A 21,147-nucleotide genomic window follows, 5' to 3' on the forward strand; every position below is an offset into this window, starting at 1 on the left:
CTTTGTTTTATGTTCTGGTTTAGCCCTGCAACTCTTATTATAGCATAGGCACAGCTTGTCTCTGAGTAGTAAGCAATCCATCATCTAGTTTAACACCACCTGTACATTCTGCTATAAGCATTCAGTCTGTCTCTGGTTTGAGAATAACTTCCTTCTTCCCACCAGTTTTGGAGACCCTGAAAAAAACATCATGGTGCTACCTTTCCTCTGACTTAGTTCATTTAAAACAAAAAAAAGATAATAAAAACATTTCTTTGCTAATCAATATAACTAATAGTGAACTGAGCTTACTATAGAGGAGACAATTGTAGTTTCTCTTAATTTCATGTGCACCTATGAGAATTAGTGACATTCTTGAAATCTCCCAGCAGCAGAATTTAGTCCTTTTATAGAATCCCATGCTAAGATGAACTGAATATTAATGCTTTGCTAACCCCATTGTCAGTTCATAGGTATTATTGTTAAAGACAAGTAGCCTAATTGTCATAGGAGGTGCAAGTGCAGGAACATTAAGCAGTCATTTATCTAAAAATGGCAAATTCCAAACTCTTGAAGTTGCTACTCTCTAGACCAGTGTTTCTCAACCTTTCTTTCCGGTGCCCCACTTTTTAATAACAAAATATTTAGTGCCCATCAACAGTTTTTTTTTTTAAATTAGGAAGCATGACTTTTAATTCAATTACCTGGCTGTCAGATACCTCATCTCATTTAGTGAGAACCCTGTGCCTGGTGCATACAGCACAGATCCTTGATTTGAGGAGACAATTTCACTAACTTCAGCCGTAAATCGCCACATTTTGCAATTTCAAGCTGGTTTCTCTTGGCTTCCAGCAAATTGTCAACTGCACTGAATCTGTATTCAACCAAATAAAATGAAGGAAAATGAATCAATAGTTCTCTTGCTGATGTAGAGATGTTGGAGTATTTTCTTTCAAGCTCATCACATAACCACATATTTGTACCTTTCAATTTAAACAAAGTCTTCACTGATTCATCATGTTGCAATTCTGATAATTCTTCTTGATATTGAACTGCAGCATCAGAAACGTCATTCAGCTGTGGTTGAGTTAATGAAGAGGGAAAATTCATTACCTTCAAATCACAAAATCTGTCGTTGAAGTCCTTTATTAAGATATTCAAATAGTCAATAATTACAGTGGTAGCATCATTCATTATCTCACATTTACTCAACTGACTGAAATTTCTTTTGGAAACATCTTTTTGGCATATTTCAAGGGTTGTAATGAATCCAAAAATCTTTGCTTTTGCATCAACAAGTATCATGTTTGCACCTTGGAGTTGCTTATTCAAGTTTCCAAGTTTCTCAAAGATGTCTGTCAAATAACTGACAAGTGCTTTTCCATCCATTGTTGACAGCATTTTCATTTCACATTTATCACCAAGAAAGTTAAGCTGATCAAATAATTCCATGAACCTTTTTAAGCTTTTTCCTCTCAATAGCCATTATTATATGTTCGATTATTACTTCCGTATGAAGCAATAATCGAACATGCTCGGCACTTTGATTTACACAAAACTGCTTAAAAAAGACATTTGGCTTTGGGATTTGCATGCTGTTGACACACTTGATCACAGCTCATAGAATCTCATTAAGAACAGGGGACAGTTTCTTGGTAACCAAGTTTTCTCAGAGTATGATGCAAAGGACAATCAACATGTTTAGATTTTCATCCTTCATCACTTTTAGGCATCCCATTTTCTTGCCCATCATAGCAGGTCATGCCGCACATGACAGTTTTCTTTTGGTATTTTGTTTGCATCCAAATAATGTTTAAGTTTGCTTTGGATATCCTTTGCAGCTGTAGTTGTTTCCAAATATTTGCAAAACATCTCTTGAAAAGTCTCATGCTCAATATATCTTACATAAGTCAATAACAGGGCTTCACTGTCCCAAAATGTGGATTCATCCATTTGTAATGAGAATTTTCATGATTTTAATGTCTCAATAAGCTGGTTTTCAAAATCTTGCCCCATTTCATCAATTCTGTTGGAGACAGTGTTATCACTGAGTGGCATGACCCTGACATCTCTATCATCTTTTTGCAATACAGTTTTTAAGAATATTGAGATAGCTGGTTTAATCAGTTGTTTTCCAATAGTGTGATTCTTTCCATGTTTTGTTATAAGCAGGGAGATTTCATAGCTGGCTTCAAGGGCACGAATGTGGGACACATGTTGTGCAGCAAATAGTGAAGTAAGTTTTCAAAATTTTCTTTCAGTGATTTGAAGTACTCCAAATCTGAATTAGAATTGTTGGGATGTCTTATCCTGAAGTGAGCTTTTAGCCTGCCTGCCTGCCTTCATTGACTCGACTCATTGCTCATTTCTGATAACACAATAGGCAGAACAGTTTACGCTCATCATGCTCATCAGGAATAAATCCAAACTTCAAGAACGCCACCAAATATTGACAAATCTTCTTGCTTTGTTTACTCGTTTTAAAAAGGGCCGACACAAATCCAAGAAAGTGATGAAGCAATGATGATTTTTGCACAGCATAGAAAGAAAGGGATTTGAAGCATTAATCAGCAGTAGTGAGCAGAGTTGACTGCTGCTTTTATAAATACTTGACACTGGACAATAGATATTGAAACAGAGAAACAAACACCTAACAAATGCTGATTGGCCGTAGCTACGAGTCTTATGGTTTAAGTATGAATATTACATGGCGATGTTTTTTTCATTTCAATATCCAAAGATAGGCTTAGGGTTGACATGTGTGCACTGAAGTCACTTGCAAAAATTTTCACCACCCAAGCTAATGCATGCCCCACGTTGGAAAACACTGCTCTAGATCTACACTAAAAAGACACTCTGCATCAGTTATCCAGAAAGAAATGGAATGATAACTTCCTTTCCTTTTCTCAATGTCATTAATAACTGAAAATTTCATTTCACTGGGAAAAATTGTTTACGGAGATATTTATTTCAGTGGTCCAGTAAAATCTTTTTTCTGTTATTAGTTTTGATGTTTCTCACAAGCTGGGGAGAAATAGCAGCACTCTTTTGTCAGTAATGCATTGTCATTACAAAACGAATACAAGACATTCAAGTATTCACATTAGTTATGAGAAATGCCCATCACACTCACAACTTCTTAAAAATGTAACTTAAAATTGTCACAGTACACATAGCAAGCAACATCTATTTTTCCCTCTCATTAAGCCCTATTTCACCTTATGATTTGTACTGTAGATGTATTTTATGATGCATGTTTTTGTTACGGACAAACAAAGTATGTGTGCATGCGTGCAAAATCCATTCCTTCCTCCAAAATGTGTAACTTCTATGGGTGTAAGAGTTTCCTGGTGGCAAACACATTATTAATAAATGCATATTTTGTGAAAAGCATATCATTCCTTAAAAAAGAAAGAGTAAAACAGAAAAATTTCTTTGTAGGCCATTTTAACATTAAAATAGGAAGTGAACAAACATCCTGAATTTAAAATGAGCATATCCAGAAATATTTTCAAATGTCGATGACTATTTTTCCAGCCTAGCATGGGTTAAAATTGGTCTACTAATTTCTGTTATTATATATAGTCTTGGAGCTCTTATAACTAAGTGTTATTCTTATCCTGAAATAGGACTACTACTCAAACTGTAGGTTTTCAATTTTTAATATTCTCTCATAAATGGTATTTAATAGAAAACTTTCTCTTAAAGCTCCTATAAATTCAGTTGTATTCATCCTACATATCTATGTTGGGTGAATGTTAGTTTTACTGAAGACTTGGTTCATTGTTCTGTATGTAAAGGCAAGTCAATTAACCTGAAATAAATATATAAATAAGAGTAAGGAGAAACAAACTGCCTTGTTAGATTTATTTTCTCATTAAAAACTTTCAACTTCATGATCTAGGTAAAGCAAGTTAATACTTGTTCTGAAGATAATAGCTACATTGTCCAGAAGAAGAGGCAACATTGTGTAGATTTGATTTATTGTTGAATTAAATTGCTTCTTTAGTTTTTAAAACAATAAGTGAGAAAAGATTTTTTTTTTAAATATCAATTTACAAGTTTGGCAATTCTTGTTGCATTATACACAATTTTATATTAAGACTTCCATTAATTAATTTGAATGTTTAAGTTAATTCCTGGGTGGTTATGTATATAAACTTCATTTTTCTCTTCTGCTTAATGTATTGAACATAATAATAAATATTTGAGTAAAGTAATTGATTAGGCATGGTGCAGGACTTGTCACACATTTACTACAATTATAGACAAGCACCTTTTTTTCAAGTAGTGACTATTTGTCTTATTGGAACTTGGTTTTAGTTTGATAGGTTGGTTAGTGCTGAGGAAGACATTCAGTTATAAAATACATTCTTAAATGTTCTATTTATAACTATGTGAATGTAAATATGAATAGTTACTGCTATATAAGTGTTATTAATTTACAAGGGTTGATTTCTTATGTAAGCGTGTGACCTTAGTTTTATTATGGAAGAGACATTCATGTGTTTCTTGAAGCTGTTAGTTATGTCACCTGTTTCAGTTGTCATGAAAACATGTTATACAAAAATAGTTAGCAATTAGAGAACCCATGAACTGCATGAGCAAGTGGGGGAAGTCTTTATGTAGCTACTTAACCTGCTGGAAATAACAAACAAATATCTCTCAAACTGACCCTTCATTAAAGAATGTTATACTGGTCCTATGTCAGTCAAGGTTAACTCTACATCTGCATATGTATGGGCAAGTATGGGTGTGATTTTTTTGAGGATGACTGGCGGTTGCCCATGCATGCAAGTTTCCTCTCTCCACATCACTGATAATTATCTATGGGAATGGCCACCAACCAGGGCTGGTACAGCTTGGCATCAGTGTTGTCAGAATAGAATAAACCAAAATAGATACTGCTTAACATCTTACCCAACTCTCTAACAGTTCTACGAATGTATTGCCCTGGATTTTTACTTTTTTGATCAACCCCAAAAAGATAAAGGGTAAAGTTGACACCAGCAAGATTTGAACAGAACAAATGCTCTAATAACTCTGCCAATTTGTCACCTTATCAGACATACAAAAATACTGAATTGTCAGAAATGGGATGCCTTTAATCATAAGTCGATTCAATCAGATCCTGGGGCTAAACATCTCTTTGAACTAATCAAACAGCTCACTAGTTATAGCAGAGAGTTTCTATTTGTTGAGTGACCTAATTTGTGCTACAGGTGGTTGTAGTGAAAGTACAGTAGCTAATGTAAGAAAGGGATGAGAAGTTCAGTGTATCATTTCCTCTTTTCACATCAACAGGATCCTCTCCCCACACAAAAGGCATATCAATTGCAGCATGTTTAAGAAATGTAATACTGCTTTGTAGTAAGACATGGATATTGAATACGTACAATCTGTGAAAACTAGAGAAAAATTAGTCAAGTATGATCTATTAGATGTGTACGGTCAACTTGATAAAAGGCAGAACACACATGAGTTTACTAAGTTGTTGGGCATTCCATGCATCAGCCAATGTAAGTAGTCATAACAGTAGCACTAGTAATTGACATGTGACATGAAGGGATGACAACCTATACTGATGACCTACTCAACTCGTACTAGCATGGATAAATGGATACTAAGACAAGGACAGCCTCAGCAATGAAACAGCAATACATCTTGCCAAGGATTTGCTGATGTAACATGGCACCACCCAATAATTATATTAAACATAGAATAAAACAAGCAAATGAAATTATTTTGTTCATTTAAGTCATCATGGTTATAATCATGTGGATGCATGGCTAATGTATGATGTTGATGCCTGTATATGGTCAGATGTAATGTATATGGTCAGGTGCTTGTTTTTCATGATTAATCATTATATATACAAAAATAAGTTTAGTGCTTGTATTTGAAAGAGTAGTGACATAACAGTTCAATATGTTCTTTAAATTATATATCATTCCTACAACCAAGGCACTTGAGTGACATTGATGGTAGTGTATCAAGCAAAATGCCTTCAAGCACTGGTTCCCAGACTAATGAATACCAGTTCTAACCCCACCAACTAAAAAGTTAAAGCTTTTGTCTCTTCTTTCATCACCAAAGTGTTGGACAGTTCAATCATTTTTAAACCATCTTAATTTTATTAAACTTGGTTATTTGTCCATCTCCTTTTCTATCTTCACAAATCCCACTCTTAAGAGAAACACTGCATTACAGTATTTAGTTTTGTCTCTGAGTCGATAAAATAAGTACCAGGCTTGATTGGTGACAATCCTGTTGGCTAAATGCCCTACCTTACTAATTCTGACCATGTACCAATATAAGAAAGCATTACTGCTACAAATTAATTCAATTTTGTTTTTTGTTTGTTTTGGTGGGGGTGGTTGCAGTGCTGTATACATGACACATTTTGAGGATTCTATGCTGTTTTAGTGGATAGTTAAATTTAAAGTATATAAACTTCTAAAGAACCAACAAAACCTATCCTACATCACAACTACATCTTCTCCATAAGAAATATTAGTGAATAAATAGTATCTCTTAGAGATATACTTAAGTTTCCTTTAAACAACCATATTTTGGCATCTTACCAACATTTTTCTCTGGTGCTGTTTTATATGTTTTCCTTCCTTTCCTTCATCAGCATCTGCCTCTCTGTATCTTTCTTAATAAAACTTCAATAAAACATTCCTCTCATCTCTCTTGTAATCAACAATTTTATTCTGCACTAAACAACCTCTAGAACCAGCTGTTTCATCCTTATTGCCTACAATAAAGCCTTACTCACTATTATTTTCGTTCAGTATTTATGATTTTTAGCCAACTTCATCGAAAGATTGAAGCTGTTTACCTACAATCTACTCTGTAACTTTAGGAAGACTAATGTACAATTATAATTTAGCAGTAGTATGTTGAAGTATAAGAAATATGAATCCAACATATATGCATGCAATAACCATCTTATAATACAGAAGAATTAAATGGGAAACCACCTCAAATATTTAACCAATAAGGAAGCCCCTACATGGTCACTTAAGATGCTACAGTAGCAGCCAAATCACCCTCATATTACACCCTGGTATCTTAAAGCATGGGATATGGTATTGGACAATGTTGTCTTTTTTTTCCATTTAGAGAGGGAAGGGCAACATCTATGACCCTTGAAGTTTTTCCAAGGCCTCTAAGACTGGTGAATAAAAGGGAAGAAATCTTCAAACTAGAGACCCTGTCCAAATGCTTGCAATTGAGTGAACTTCACAAAAGGCACCTAAGGACCAACTGGTGATATTAAACTAGGTGGAAAATAATGTCTACCATATCCCAAAAATTCAAAACACATAAAGCCAGAACAAGTACTACAAGACATATTGTCCAACTGTATTCCACTACTCTATTTTCAATGGGCTGGTATTGAAACAAACCTGCAAGGCATTTTGTTAAACACTATATCAACTTTACCTATTCGTTTCAGGAAAAAAATGACAGAATTATCACAAACCCTTCTTGATCAGGCTAGGAAGTAAAATCCATATAATAAAATCAGAAAAAAAAATTAATTTGGTTATTATGGCTATTTAAATACTCATCCCTTTGATCTTGTTATGCATTTTCAATTACAAAATACAAAGCTTGCTAAATTTGATATTCCCTCCTCTTCTCAAAAGTCCTTAGGATTTTGTTGATAGAGAAGTTCTAAAGAAAATAAATGAAGGATTTAGTTCTAAGAAGTAATAGCCATTTCTTCAGAATAATACTAAATATATGGTTTCATAAAGAAAAATCAGTTGAGAGTGGACCCCTTGAAGACAAAGTGATTGATAGCACAACAGGAAAGAGGAACAGCTACACATTTTCTTTTTAAATTTTTGTATTTAAGTTTCTAAGTTCTATACTCTTTTACTTGTTTTCAGTCATTTGACTGAGGCCATGCTGGAGCACCACCTTTAGTCGAGCAAATCGACCCCAGGACTTATTCTTTGTAAGCCTAGTACTTATTCTGTCGGTCTCTTTTTGCCGAACCACTAAGTTACGGGGACGTAAACACACCAGCATCGGTTGTCAAGCGATCGTGGGGAGACAAACACAGACACACATACATATATACGACAGGCTTCTTTCGGTTTCCGTCTACCAAATCCATTCACAAGGCTTTGGTCGGCCCGAGGCTATAGTAGAAGACACTTGCCCAAGGTGCCACGCAGTGGGACTGAACCCGGAACCATGTGGTTGGTAAGCAAGCCACTTACCACACAGCCACTTCAAGTGGGTGGTGTCACCCATTTCAATCAATCAGTTCTTTATACTGATGTCTACTTAAGGTTTAAAAGCAGAAACTCTGTCTAGGAAATGAATTTAAAAGTATCTCCCTTATTTTAGATCTGTTTTATGTTCTCTTACATTACATTCATCATATAGACTTGCAAGTTGCTCTATACATTTATATACTTTGATTGAAAACTTATATAATTATAAATGATGTTCACTGAAATGCAAAGCAAACTGGATATAATTGATTTATATAAATTAAATTACTCTTTTTAAGTAAAAGAAAAGTTGCTCATAAATAATAATAAATGGTACTGTCCGATATAATCTAATATTTAAACATTTTTTGGCCAAGAGCGTAAAGTCAGTATCTCAATAAACCAAGTTTAAAACACAATTTGATTTCTTAATTGAAAACATTTCATTTGACTTACACCACTTGAGCTAAAAGAACTTCTACATGTGAGTACTTGACTTGCTAGAAATATTTGGCAAATTTCCTTCAAATGACACTTTACTTAGAAAATTGACAAAATGGATAATGTAGTATTAGATATGCAAAAAGACGGAATGCTCACGGCTGGAATGTCTTTAATCATAGGTCTGCCCAGCCAGAATTGACCTGGAGACTAAACAATATCATTTATGCTCTCAAAAATGGTAAGAAATTTCACAACCTTTGTCTCCATTACATTGTATCTTTATAAAGTATCCATATAGTTGAAACATTTTCCAATTGTCATAGAGAATCTACTTCATCATTTTCCTCTGCAACAAGGAGAGAAAAAATATTGGTAGTCCATTTTATTCTATATCTTTTAAAGTGGGGAAATTTCTAGTTTTCATACAGCATTATTTTTACCTTTTATATTATCCTAAACCATGCAATGGTGAATGTTTGCCCTATAAGCCATTATGTTATGGGACAAGCATTCATCATAGGAGATACCATATGTGTCAGATATACATCAAACTCAATATATGGTCAGAAAGTTGTCATTTGGATATAACTCTGCAAGCCAAAATCACTGAGATATTCAAATCATCACCATTGTCATTATTTTGTCTATTTTCCATGTTTGTATGGATTGAAGGAGTCTTTCCAGGACAATGTCTAATCAGCTTGTTACAGTCCCCAATCATATCTATGAGATCAGGCTTCTTTATTTATTCTTATGATTTATATGGTCTTCCTCTTCCACAAGTCCACTAGATATTTCACCAAACTGTCATCCTTCGCATACATTACATGTCCATATTAGTAGTCTTACCTTCTGTATACCACAGCTGATTTGTCTTTTACCCAGTTTTTGACTCAACTCATTTATGTTCTATTGTTCATACACACCAACGGAGCATATTTGTCTCATTTCTTTCCAGCATATGCACATCTTCAGTGCCTGTGCCTCACCATCATGCAATATTGCACATCATACTCAAGCATCATATAATCTGCCCTTTTTCCATCCCATTCTCACTCTGCGTTTTCTGAACATACACATCCACTACTGATTAAGTCACCAAGGCAACAGAAGCTCTCAACTACTTCTAGTAAGCTTTTTGTGCATTTGAAATTATCAATTTCATGAGTGCTCTTTCTGCTAACTGCTCCCATACATCTTATCTGAAAACCTTCTCTGTCGGCTTGTCTTTGTTCTCATTGCATTTCTTGTGCACGCATAGTTTCATTGGCTTAGAATTCAATACAGAATTCCAACTTATTTTCTAAAGCATGAAAAACAGCTGTGACCTACAAATGCTCAAGCTGAACATCATCCACTTCACTCTAACCAGTCTGTAAGGACTTGTAAAAATCATAGGCACTATCCCTCCTCCTCTAACAAGCTTATAAAATTAAAAAAGTAAATGAAATACTTGCTAAATATACAGTGGTGGGTTGTACCACACCTTATATACATGCTTATGTCTATGTAGACTTAAATTTTCAGTCTTGAATGTATGACAGTATTGACCATGCACATGGAGCACTGCTAGAAACAGGTTATACAGTGCCAATTTTAAAACTGGTATTCCATCTTTCATCTCCTCTTCCTACTATGGCTCATAAAATATGAAATATGTGTAACCAAACACCAACTGATCAAGCAAGATTCTTTAGATTCTCTAGCAAAATGATTGGACTACTAGATAAAAATGATTCCAAAATTCCCTAGACACATTCCATTCTCTCAGGAAATCTGTCTGAAACTTAGACATTTACCATTATATATTCAAGGATCCAAATCATTACAACTTGTTGTTGTTAGCTATAGCAGCAGCATCATCATCATCATTTAACGTCTGTTGTTCATGCTGGCATGGGTTGGCTGGTTTGACTGGGCTAGCATGCAGGAAGACTGCACCAGATTGATTTGGCATGGTTTTCTACTGGATGCCCTTCCTAATGCCAACCATTTCAAGGGTGTAATAGATGCTTTTACATGCCAATTTACATGACACTGTTATCTGTCACCTCCTTGAAATAAGTGCATACACAATCTATGAATAAGTGAACTGGATTTGGTTTTGCAGTAGTTTACGTTTGTGGAATTACTCTTAGTAAAACCAAGTATGTAAATTTCTTCAAAATTTATACTTTTTTTCTAATTTTCTTCATTATCCAGTGATAGAATTATTGTGTAAAAATATGAGAAATTTCAATGTTTTTTAAAAAGAGTTTATCTCTTTTACTCTCTTTTACTCTTTTACATGTTTCAGTCATTTCACTGCAGCCATGCTGGAGCACTGCCTTTAGTCGAGCAAATCGACCCTAGGACTTATTCTATCGGTCTCTTTTGCCGATCCGCTAAGTTACGGGGACCTAAACACACCACCATCGTTTGTCAAGTGATGTTGGGGGGGACAAACATATACAGACATATATATACATATATACGACAGGCTTCTTTCAGTTTCCGTCTACCAAATCCACTCACAAGGCTTTGGTCGGCCCGAGGCTATAGTAGAAGACACTTACCCAAGGTGCCACGCAGTGGGACTGAACCCGGAACCATGTGGTTGGTAAGCAAGCTACTTACCACACAGCCACAATAACATTGCTAAAAATAACTGCTGAGTTATATTTTCTTAATTGTTTAAAGGAAGTTTCTTCATTAATTACAGTATTACTCTATAATCTATTAATCTGGCAGATTGTCTTTGAAAGCTTGTATTTGAACAAATATCATATGTATTGTGAAATATATAAAGAAACTATATCAAGCCTGTTGAAGGGTTTCTAGTTGGTAAAGCTATATATGCTCTAGAGTAAATTGAGAGAAGTTGTTTTTTGTATGCACATGCAGGTTTTCTAGTTAAACCTCTAGCAAAATATAAAATGTATTATTTAAAAAGACCACAATGTCCTATTGCCCAGCTCTCTTGTTTAGAAGGCTGAATTTTAATTTTGATTTTAAAATCAATACTTTTGTTGTTATCCCTCAATAAATTGTTTCAATGATGTCAATGGAATTTACAAGACAAAGAAATCATGTTTTGGAGAAAAGAAAATCAGTTAAATATTTTTATTTTGTTGACTTGTTTATACTCTTAATGTGAAGTCAAAAAATTTACAACTTTAGGTTGCTTTAGTCTCCAATGACTGAAACAAGTGAAAAATAAAGATGGATAAACATTTGACCTACTAATGGTAATGCTAAACCTCAATTTCACCAGTTTGGGATGACCTGTAAAGATCATGGGCACTGCTCTTCTCCTCTAACTTATAACAAAATGAAAACAGAAATTCCTATTTTTTAAGGCGTCATTAATTCATATTGGCTACTGCGTTTTAAGATTTTATTCCTTTGTTTTTCCACTTAGCTATTGTGAAAGGAGTGTTTTATACTGTTTTGTTTTGTTATTTATCAAAGAAAATTTAGTAGACCATTTTCAGACATGAGATTTAGAACAAGTTTTTAGATCTTGTTACATTAGAACTACAATGTAAATAAACCAGCTTTCATTCGTCTGTCAAGCACCAACAAATGTTGCTATAAGGAAATTAAAAGATTTTTTGGTAGTTATTATTTTTTATAAGAGAATGTTTCTTTACAAGTAAACAGTTTGCATTTATATTTCTTTTCCAAATAATTAATTAATATTTTCTGAGGAAAATAGTAGAAGTAGTTCACATTTATGTAAAGCTGAAATTTACAAGACTGTTGAAAAAAATAACAAGTCAAACTTTTCTGCTTGGGTTGCTTTAAGTCCCTTATTACTTATTTGTTAATATGTAATTCTGGGAACTCCATAAAATATAATTGTGCTCATTTAGATAAATACTATTGGACAGATATGTACCATAATGAATGAAGCTCTCAAAATCTCAGAAAATTTGTTCATCTGATTAAAAGTAGAATCTTAAAAGAAAGTTAGAGACAGATTATCTGTAAAAAAAAAAAATTAAATCATTGAAATAACTAACCATTCTTTTCATTACATAATATCAACCGTCAGTGACTAATGTTGCAAATAATTTGTTTTTCCTTTCCTTTCAGTTGGACAGATTCAAAGAACCACCAGCATTTGGTCCAATGTGTGATTTATTATGGTCCGATCCTCTGGAAGATTTTGGCAATGAAAAAACTACAGAACACTTTACACACAATAGTGTTAGGGGTTGCTCATATTTCTACAGGTGTGTAATATTTTCCATTTTTTCATGGAAATGTCTAACAGCTGGACATGTTAGTATGTACAAAACCTATTATACTGAATGACTTATACATAAAACATTTGGCTTTGTTTTCAGAATTTTAAATCTCACTGTTTTTTGCATTTTTCCAGCTATGCAGCATGTTGTGATTTCTTGCAACAGAATAATCTATTATCTATAATCAGGGCACATGAAGCTCAGGATGCTGGGTAGGTATAAATTGTTTTAATAATTATTTGTGGAATATCATCATTTTATATTCTTCTCTACTCCTATTTGTCAACATATTTGACAATTTAATGTACATTTTATTTTGAGTATTCTATATGCTTTCAATGAATTCCTTCCAACAGTTTGTTGCAAGAATTCATTGTCTCATGATCAAGCTAAAAAATTTGAATAGCTAAAATACAACCCCACTTTCTTTATGATCTACATTTTCCTCTCACTGAACAAAGAGTTCTTAACCCCTAATCAATATTTTCAATCAATTATCACTGCAAGGTAAGAAAATATGCTCCTATGTGTATTAAATTTGTTTTTCACTTGTTTGCCCCAACATTTCACTACACTATCTTTACTGTTAGTGATTCATTGCTATTGACTTTTTCTCTGATAAACAATCAAAACTCAGAGCAATAGAATTATGATCCATCTAAAGCATTTGACTTAACTGTCCAATCATTGTAACTGAATTTACCTAAAATAGTTTAAATTCATTCAATTGGATTATGACATTAATATTTTAGCTTGAGTTTTGATGTTCACCACACAAATCATTTATGAAATTAAAAAAGGCTTCCTGAGCAGTGAGAGAAATCATCATCTTCATTTAATGTCTTTTCCATGCTGGCATGGCTTAAACAGCTTAACAGAAGCTGGCAAGCCAGAGGAGTATATCAAGCTCTATTGTCTGCTTTGGCATGGTTTGTACAGTTAGAAACCAACCACTTTGTTGTTAGATTCTGCATCTAGAAACTAAAACCAACCACTTTACAGAGTGTACTGAGTGCCAGCACCAGCAGGGTCACCAAATAGCTTGCAAGACAAACATCTCTCACCTGGGAAGAGCAGTAGTATTGAGGAAGGTGGCTTTGTGCTAGTTGATGAGAGGTTAAAATATAATTGAGGGATAGGTGTCTAACTGTAGAGGAAATACATGGCTACTCCAGTTAGAAAAGAAAAGAGAGAGAAATGGTGGTGGGGGAGATGTGTTGAGAGGATATACCCTCCCAGAGTACAGTAGGAGGGGTGAATGAATATAAGTTATGATCATCCAAAGTTGGTGGGGCAAAAATCTGTAGTTATGCCTTAATTTTTTTTTTTTTTTTTTTTCATGTTTTTGTTGTTTTGTGTGTATTTTTTCTTCTAAGATTTTACATTACTCAGCCTCCACTTATTAACCATTCAGTATATTTAGGTAAATTCAAATTTTGCTTTGGGAGGTTGTTGGAAGAAAATCCAAGATAAGGAAACAATGTAAATTGAATGTGAATTTTTCTTTTTACTAAGAGAAAAATTTATATTACTCAGTACTTTTGTTGGTGAATTTTATATACCATGTCTAGTTTATTTAATACAAAGGTATGTAAATTACTATTCAAAGGGTATTATTTTTATTCCAGGTATCGTATGTATAGGAAAAGTCACCAAACTGGTTTTCCGTCATTAATAACTATATTTTCAGCACCTAATTATTTGGATGTATACAACAATAAAGGTTTGTATTTGTATGGAATTTTTTTTCTTATTACACCTTTTCAACAACCTCAAGTACATTTACACTAGTTAATGATATAGCTACACTGCAAAGATAAAAATTTCAAAGTTATTCAAATTAAAATTGTAGTTCTTTTAACCACATTGAGCAGTTGCCTGGAGACCCTGTGCATAGGAGGGGGAAGGAAGGCTGTTCTAATCTATGTATACTGTAGCTTTCTATCATTAAATAATAAATACTAGCGGCCCCAATTGCATTGCCTTGCCAGGAGACCTGCAATGCTGCTAAGATAGCCCTGCTCTTAGCTACAGAGGACCAATCGCATCAGAAATGAGCAAATTGAGTGTCTACATGAAAGGAACAGAAAAGATGTATTTCTTTTTGTAAATTTATTTTTATGATCAATCAGTGTAATTGAAATAATTTGCTATTGCTTGTTTTTTAAACCACAGATAAAATAAGGGTTGTCTTATGTACCAAGTACTAAATTTTTAATTTGATAATTTATACCTTTAAATTAAAAACTTCAAATTCAGTATTCTGTTAAAAAGATTTATTTTAAAAATACTCCAAATTCTGAGCAAATTTTAAAGCTTTACTAATTATTTTATATGTCAGAACATTAAATCACTCCATTTATATGAACAGAGTTAACTTTGTTATGAGCCAAGAAGTGTCATTGGGTCACATTATTTGTGTCTAGTAAAATAATAATAAAATGCTAACTTGAATTTTGTTGACTTTCTCAAGTCTGTTGCTATTCTAGCTAAACTGCTTCTGCATCGCCCAGGACATCTTAGAACAACCACTGATATTATATTTGATTAGCTGTTTGTCATTCATTTGTTGAAAAAGAAATTAAACATATAGGTACAGGAGTGGCTGTGTGGTAAGTAGCTATAGGCACAGGAATGGTTGTGTGGTAAATAGCTTGCTTACCAACCACATGGTCCCGGGTTCAGTCCCACTGCATGGCACCTTGGGCAAGTGTCTTCTATTATAGCCTCAGGCCAACCAAAGCCTTGTGAGTTATTTTAGTAGTTGGAAACTGAAAGAAGCCCATTGTATATATATATATATATATATATATATATATATATATATATAGATATATATATGTATGTATATGTTTGTGTCTGTACCACTACCATCGCTTGAGAACTGATGTTGGTGTGTTTATGTCCCTGTAGCTTAGCAGTTCAGCAAAAGAGATTGATTGAATACGTACAAGGCTTACAAAGAATAAGTCCTGGGGTCAGTTTGTTCGACTAAAGGCTGTGTTCCAGCATGGACGCAGTCAAATGACTGAAACAAGTAAAAGAATAAAAGAATATCTTCAATGTTGGCATGGGATAGTCATGCACATTGTTATGATGTATATTTAAAGTTGTCAGATTTCTCCCCCCCCCCCTTCTCTCTCTCTCTCATTATCATCTATTTAGCAAAATTTCTTCTGGCATGTTTTGAAAGTTAAAATGCAAGACATAAAAATTCTGGTCAATATAAGGCGTAAGAAAGGCAGTGAGCTAGCAGAATCGTTAGCATGCTGGACAAAATGTCTAGTGGCATTTCATTCATCTTAGTGTTCTGTGTTCAAAATCTGCCGAGGTCAACTTTGCCTTTCATCCTTTCGAATGTAATAAAATAAGTACCAGTTAGTCCTGAAACTGCTGGCCTTGTGCCAAAATTTGAAACCAATATTAGAAGTAAGAGAATGATTTTCCTTTTTCTTTTTTATCATCATTCTCATTTTTTTTTATCTGTTTATGAAGTGAATATAGTTCCATTCCATTTCTAATTTCACTTATATCCCATCTCAAAATGCTCTTGGGAAAATCTTGAATACAACAATTTCTCTTTGTACACAGCCAATAATTTCTTGAGCTCAGTCTATACTTCAAAAAAAGAGTAGATATCTTTTTTCTGAAACCATTGTTATGAATAGAAAGACATGTAAAGCAAACCAGATGCGATACTGTAGTTAGAGTCTAATTGTCCTCAATCAAATCGTGGGTTGCTTTACCATTTTTGACTGGGTTTTTAAAACAATCACCAATAATACTTTAGGTCGAACCAATTCTGCAGTACTTCCTCTGCTGAAAAGTTTTGGGGGGTTTTTTTTTTGGTCTTTTTTCATTTAAGTGTAGTTATTGGCAGAGTTAGGAAACAGTCAGAGTACCATGCAGTATTAAGTTATGTTCCTTTACATTGTGAATTCATATTCTTTCAGGCTTGACTTTGTCTTTAATCCTTTCTGGGGTTGTTAAAATAAAGCACCAGCCTTGGGAGAACAGTTTAATCAACTACACTCCTCCAAAAATGTATGGCCTTGTATCTATTTCACATATAAAAGGAAAAGAAAGAATGAAATTGTAATTTTTTTTTCACTGCTCTACTCAATTAATAAGGATTGTATATCTGGCTTTAATAAGTCATTAGCTCAAGATTACTACTAAATTAACCTTTTGTTGGCTTTAACAGTGGTGTTGAGAATGTGTATCATATCTCTTTTAAATGTATATTTAAAATACTTCTGCTTGTCTATGCATGTTTGTCTGAGAAGAGGAGAGGGAAAGACAATTATTTCATGAACTGTCGTTCTTTTATGGTCAGACATATGTGGGTGTATTGTGCAAACCAATGAGGCAGTGTCTAAATAGTTGCCTAATATACTGAAAATATCAACCAAATCTCACTCAAATTATGCCTTACAGTTTTGAAAAAGGAAGAATATTTCCAATAATGTAATCCCAGATATATTGTCTGGAAAAACATTTTTCCAGATGGTTACAGTTGCAACACTTGATCACAGATCTGCTCAACTAGAATTGACAGGACCGAAATAAAACCTAATAACTATACTAATTAACAATAACGACAATGTTATCAAACTTGTCACTACCAGTAGTACTTTTATCAATAATTACTACTGCAACTATTTCTAATATATCAGCAACAATTACTATCATAGAAATTGAAGCCAAATCTCCTTCAAATCACAATATGTCTTTAAGAAAAAGAATGGGCACATTTGATAATATAATCCCTGTTTGAAAAACAGATGGGACGATCACAGATGTAATCCAATCCTAGATGTTCTTGATAATGACTGACCTGGAGACAAACAGCAACTCCCATTCTTCAAATTGTTCTATAACAACCTATAAGTATTTGTTACAGGACAGGAGTGTAACTTTAAATAAGAATATTTTCATAATTATATGAACTATCTAACTTAATTGGAACTTTGTTTCCTTTTTTGTTGTTTGTTGTTTTGTTTTGTTTTTTTACAGTTTCCCATTTTCCCACTTTTACAGAGTTTTTATTTCTCTCATTTTACCTTTTTTTTTTTTTTCAGCGGCAATTCTCAAGTATGAAAATAACGTAATGAATATTAGGCAGTTCAACTGCTCTCCACACCCATATTGGTTGCCAAACTTTATGGATGTTTTCACATGGTCTTTACCATTCGTGGGAGAAAAAGGTTCATATCTTTTTCTTTTCTTATTGTTATTAATGTTGATGTTATCCAAGAGATGTTGTTAACAAAAGGAAAATGAAGTTTCCACATCATAGAGGTCACTAACTCTTATCAGTTCTTTTTTATTGTCACAATCCATTATGAAAACCTACAAATTTTCATTTATCACATGGTCTTAAAAGCCATAGCTTTCCATTCTTATCTCTCATCAAGTGCTTCTCTAACTTCAGACAATCTTTCTTTACACTTTTACTCAATCTATATAACTTAGTATCATTTTTTTTTTAACCAACATTACATTTGCTAACAGCTTTACTGCCATCTCTCTATTCGAGAATAAATTACTCACTTACATGTATTCTTTTTCTACCAAGACATCACTTTCTCAATTACTTTACTTACAAAGTTCACTCAATATTTTACTTCTTTAGCTCTGCCAAATTAACTGACTGAGACATTTCTTCATCTCTTATAACAGTTCTTTTTTTCCTTGTAATTTTCTTAGACCTGCTACAAGTAGCAGTCAGTTCCTCTCAAATCACACACACACACTCTCTCTCCATTTCTTTCTCTCTTAAAAAGTGGGATCATAATGTAGTCATAAATATATGCAAAAAATATGTGCTGGTCATGGTTACAACACCTTTGATCATAGGTCTGCTCAATAAGGGCTGACCTGAAACTAAATAACAACTGAAAATCAAAGAAACAAGCTTCTTTTCCAGAGGGTACCTGGATTTATCTGCTATTAATCTCTCTTCCCTTCTCACACAGAAATCTACTAATTCTGTGCATTATGTATAGATTCATAAACAGAATATTTAGATCTCTTGATGATCTACTTTCCAACATAGTTAAATTGTCTGCATAAACCAATGAAAATATGTATCAAATCTTTATCATAGCACCTTTCTTCTTTCTACAGTAACTTAACCTGTCGTATTTCACTAGCCACATTAATTTCACATTTTGACATCACTGCTGTTGTCATCTGACAATGATTTAAAGAAACAGCACATAAATTCTTTGAAACAATTGTTTTCTTTTTAGGTGGGGTTAATACTAATAGTAGTAATAACATAAAATGTTGTTACTTTATAGTTTGATTCATCCTAAAACTATAAGTTAATTGTAAAAAAAACTTTCTGACTAACATTTAAGTTATAGATTTAGTCTTGTAATGTATAAACAGATTATTCTCTTGTCTCCTCTCAAAATTGTAATAATTTACAGGTGTAAGGTACATTAAAATGGAAGTTGGGAAGTAGAAGTTGATTTGGTTCAGCTAGAGCTTCCCATCTATCTTAGTAATAAATATACACTTATTATTTTTGGATTATATATTCTTTAAATTCTTTGAGATTTAAAACTGCAGTCGTGCTGGTTGTGTCACCTGCTCTCAGTAAGTTGATTATCTAGGATCTCTGTTGTTTGGGTAGTTCTAAGATCCTTGATTTACTACAGGTGCAATTATGTACATAGTGGGGTCCTTGAACCCTTCCACATAGGCTGACCACAAGTCTGTATTCTGTCAAGAGAGTGCCCTAGGTGTGCAACACATCTTGCTGTCATGCCTTCTGAGCCATTGACCATATTGGGTTCTTCTGCCTCGTCAACCACTTCAGTCTTCATGCACTTAAGGGGTGATACTCTGTACAGCAATCCTCCCAATATTGTTGGTACGCTCTACTCAGTTTTGCTCACTAGCCAAAGTGAGATATCATGATGTGGTAATTGGCGAACACTAATGACTTCTGGGAGCCCATAAATGAGAGCTGTGTAGCAGTTGGAGATTAATGCTCCTGTCCACATGTAACAGGTTTACAAAGGTACCACACATTACATGCTACACCAAACACCACAGGCTCTATGTATGTCAAATTTTTTGTTGAATATTCACAATTCTTATGAAGGATTATTATCGTTAACAATATTATTTTCTTTAACTTGTAGCAGACAGAAAGAAAATTATTTTATTCAAAATATTATCTGCACTTTCTTCTCAGTCGGTTCAAGTATAAGTCTGTGAAATTAATGCAGTAATGAAATGGTTTCTGTTTTGTCTCTTTACAGTTACAGAGATGTTAGTAAACGTCCTTAATATCTGTTCAGATGATGAGTTGATGACTGAAGGAGATGATACATTTGAAGGTAACTTAATATATATTTTTTTATATAGTTTTATTTGTTTACTTTAGACTTTTTCATAATCCTTGTTTCTTTCTATTACAGGTCTGTATGGAATATATACTTTCACATGCACACACTTAGCATTGTTTTATTCCACTATTTTAAAATATTTATTAGCAGCTTTGAATAGTGTCTAAACCTTATAAATTATGAAAATGATTGTTTTGTAATGTTTAAAGTGCATATATTTTCTCTCCTGAAAAATAATGTACATTTCATAAAAACTAGTCCTATTAACATAAATATTAGGTTGGCAGTGGTGGGGGAAAGTAGAAAAGATTATGAACTAATAAATCCATTACATATATTCAATTAAATATGAATAGATTTACTAAACACAGTCACTATTTTCTGATGAACATTTTATTTGGCAAAATAAGTATTAATATTTGTTAGTAAAACATTTAGTAAATTAATTGGAAAGCACATTTCTTTATTAAATAACTACCAATGTCAATTTTAAAATTCATGCCAGTGAATTCTGTTGTAAAATAGATTTTATTATATTTTTTTAATCAATTCCCTTGTATTAAGAGTAATTTTAATTGTTTGAAAATTTTATCTTTGCTCCATTCTATTTTTTCAAAAGCTTTTATATTTTTCTGGATTAGTGTAGTATTTTATGTCCAAAAATAGTCTTGAATAATATATATGCACTAAAAATAGAATTGAGCTGTAATTTCAAGATTAGAAATGAATTATTTGTAAAGTTTTATGAAAATAACAAAGTAGTTGTAACATATTTATTTGGGGCAAGTTGAGTAAATTAAATTAATTTCATTTACACATTTATATATTACTTTTTAAATTAAAACCTTTTTAAATTTAATTTACTATGAATTGATATATTTCCTTATAAAT

At 33.2% G+C, this 21,147-nt stretch overlaps 1 protein-coding gene across 5 annotated transcripts in view; it reads left to right on the forward strand.

Annotated features, from left to right (window-relative positions):
• The window catches only part of LOC106874522 (protein phosphatase 3 catalytic subunit alpha), a 175,157-nt gene that overhangs the window by 106,794 nt on the left and 47,216 nt on the right, over positions 1-21,147 (forward strand). For all 5 annotated transcript variants that reach the window (XM_089362800.1, XM_089362779.1, XM_089362785.1 and 2 more), the window contains exons 6-10: positions 12,738-12,877; positions 13,027-13,104; positions 14,521-14,615; positions 17,974-18,099; positions 20,170-20,247. In XM_089362800.1, the coding sequence (XP_089218926.1) occupies positions 12,738-12,877; positions 13,027-13,104; positions 14,521-14,615; positions 17,974-18,099; positions 20,170-20,247 (517 nt within the window). The remainder of the gene's footprint in view (positions 1-12,737; positions 12,878-13,026; positions 13,105-14,520; positions 14,616-17,973; positions 18,100-20,169; positions 20,248-21,147) is intronic.

The sequence above is a fragment of the Octopus bimaculoides genome, chromosome 1, assembly GCF_046866305.1.
Source record: "Octopus bimaculoides isolate indiv1 chromosome 1, ASM4686630v1, whole genome shotgun sequence".
NCBI lineage: Eukaryota > Metazoa > Mollusca > Cephalopoda > Octopoda > Octopodidae > Octopus > Octopus bimaculoides.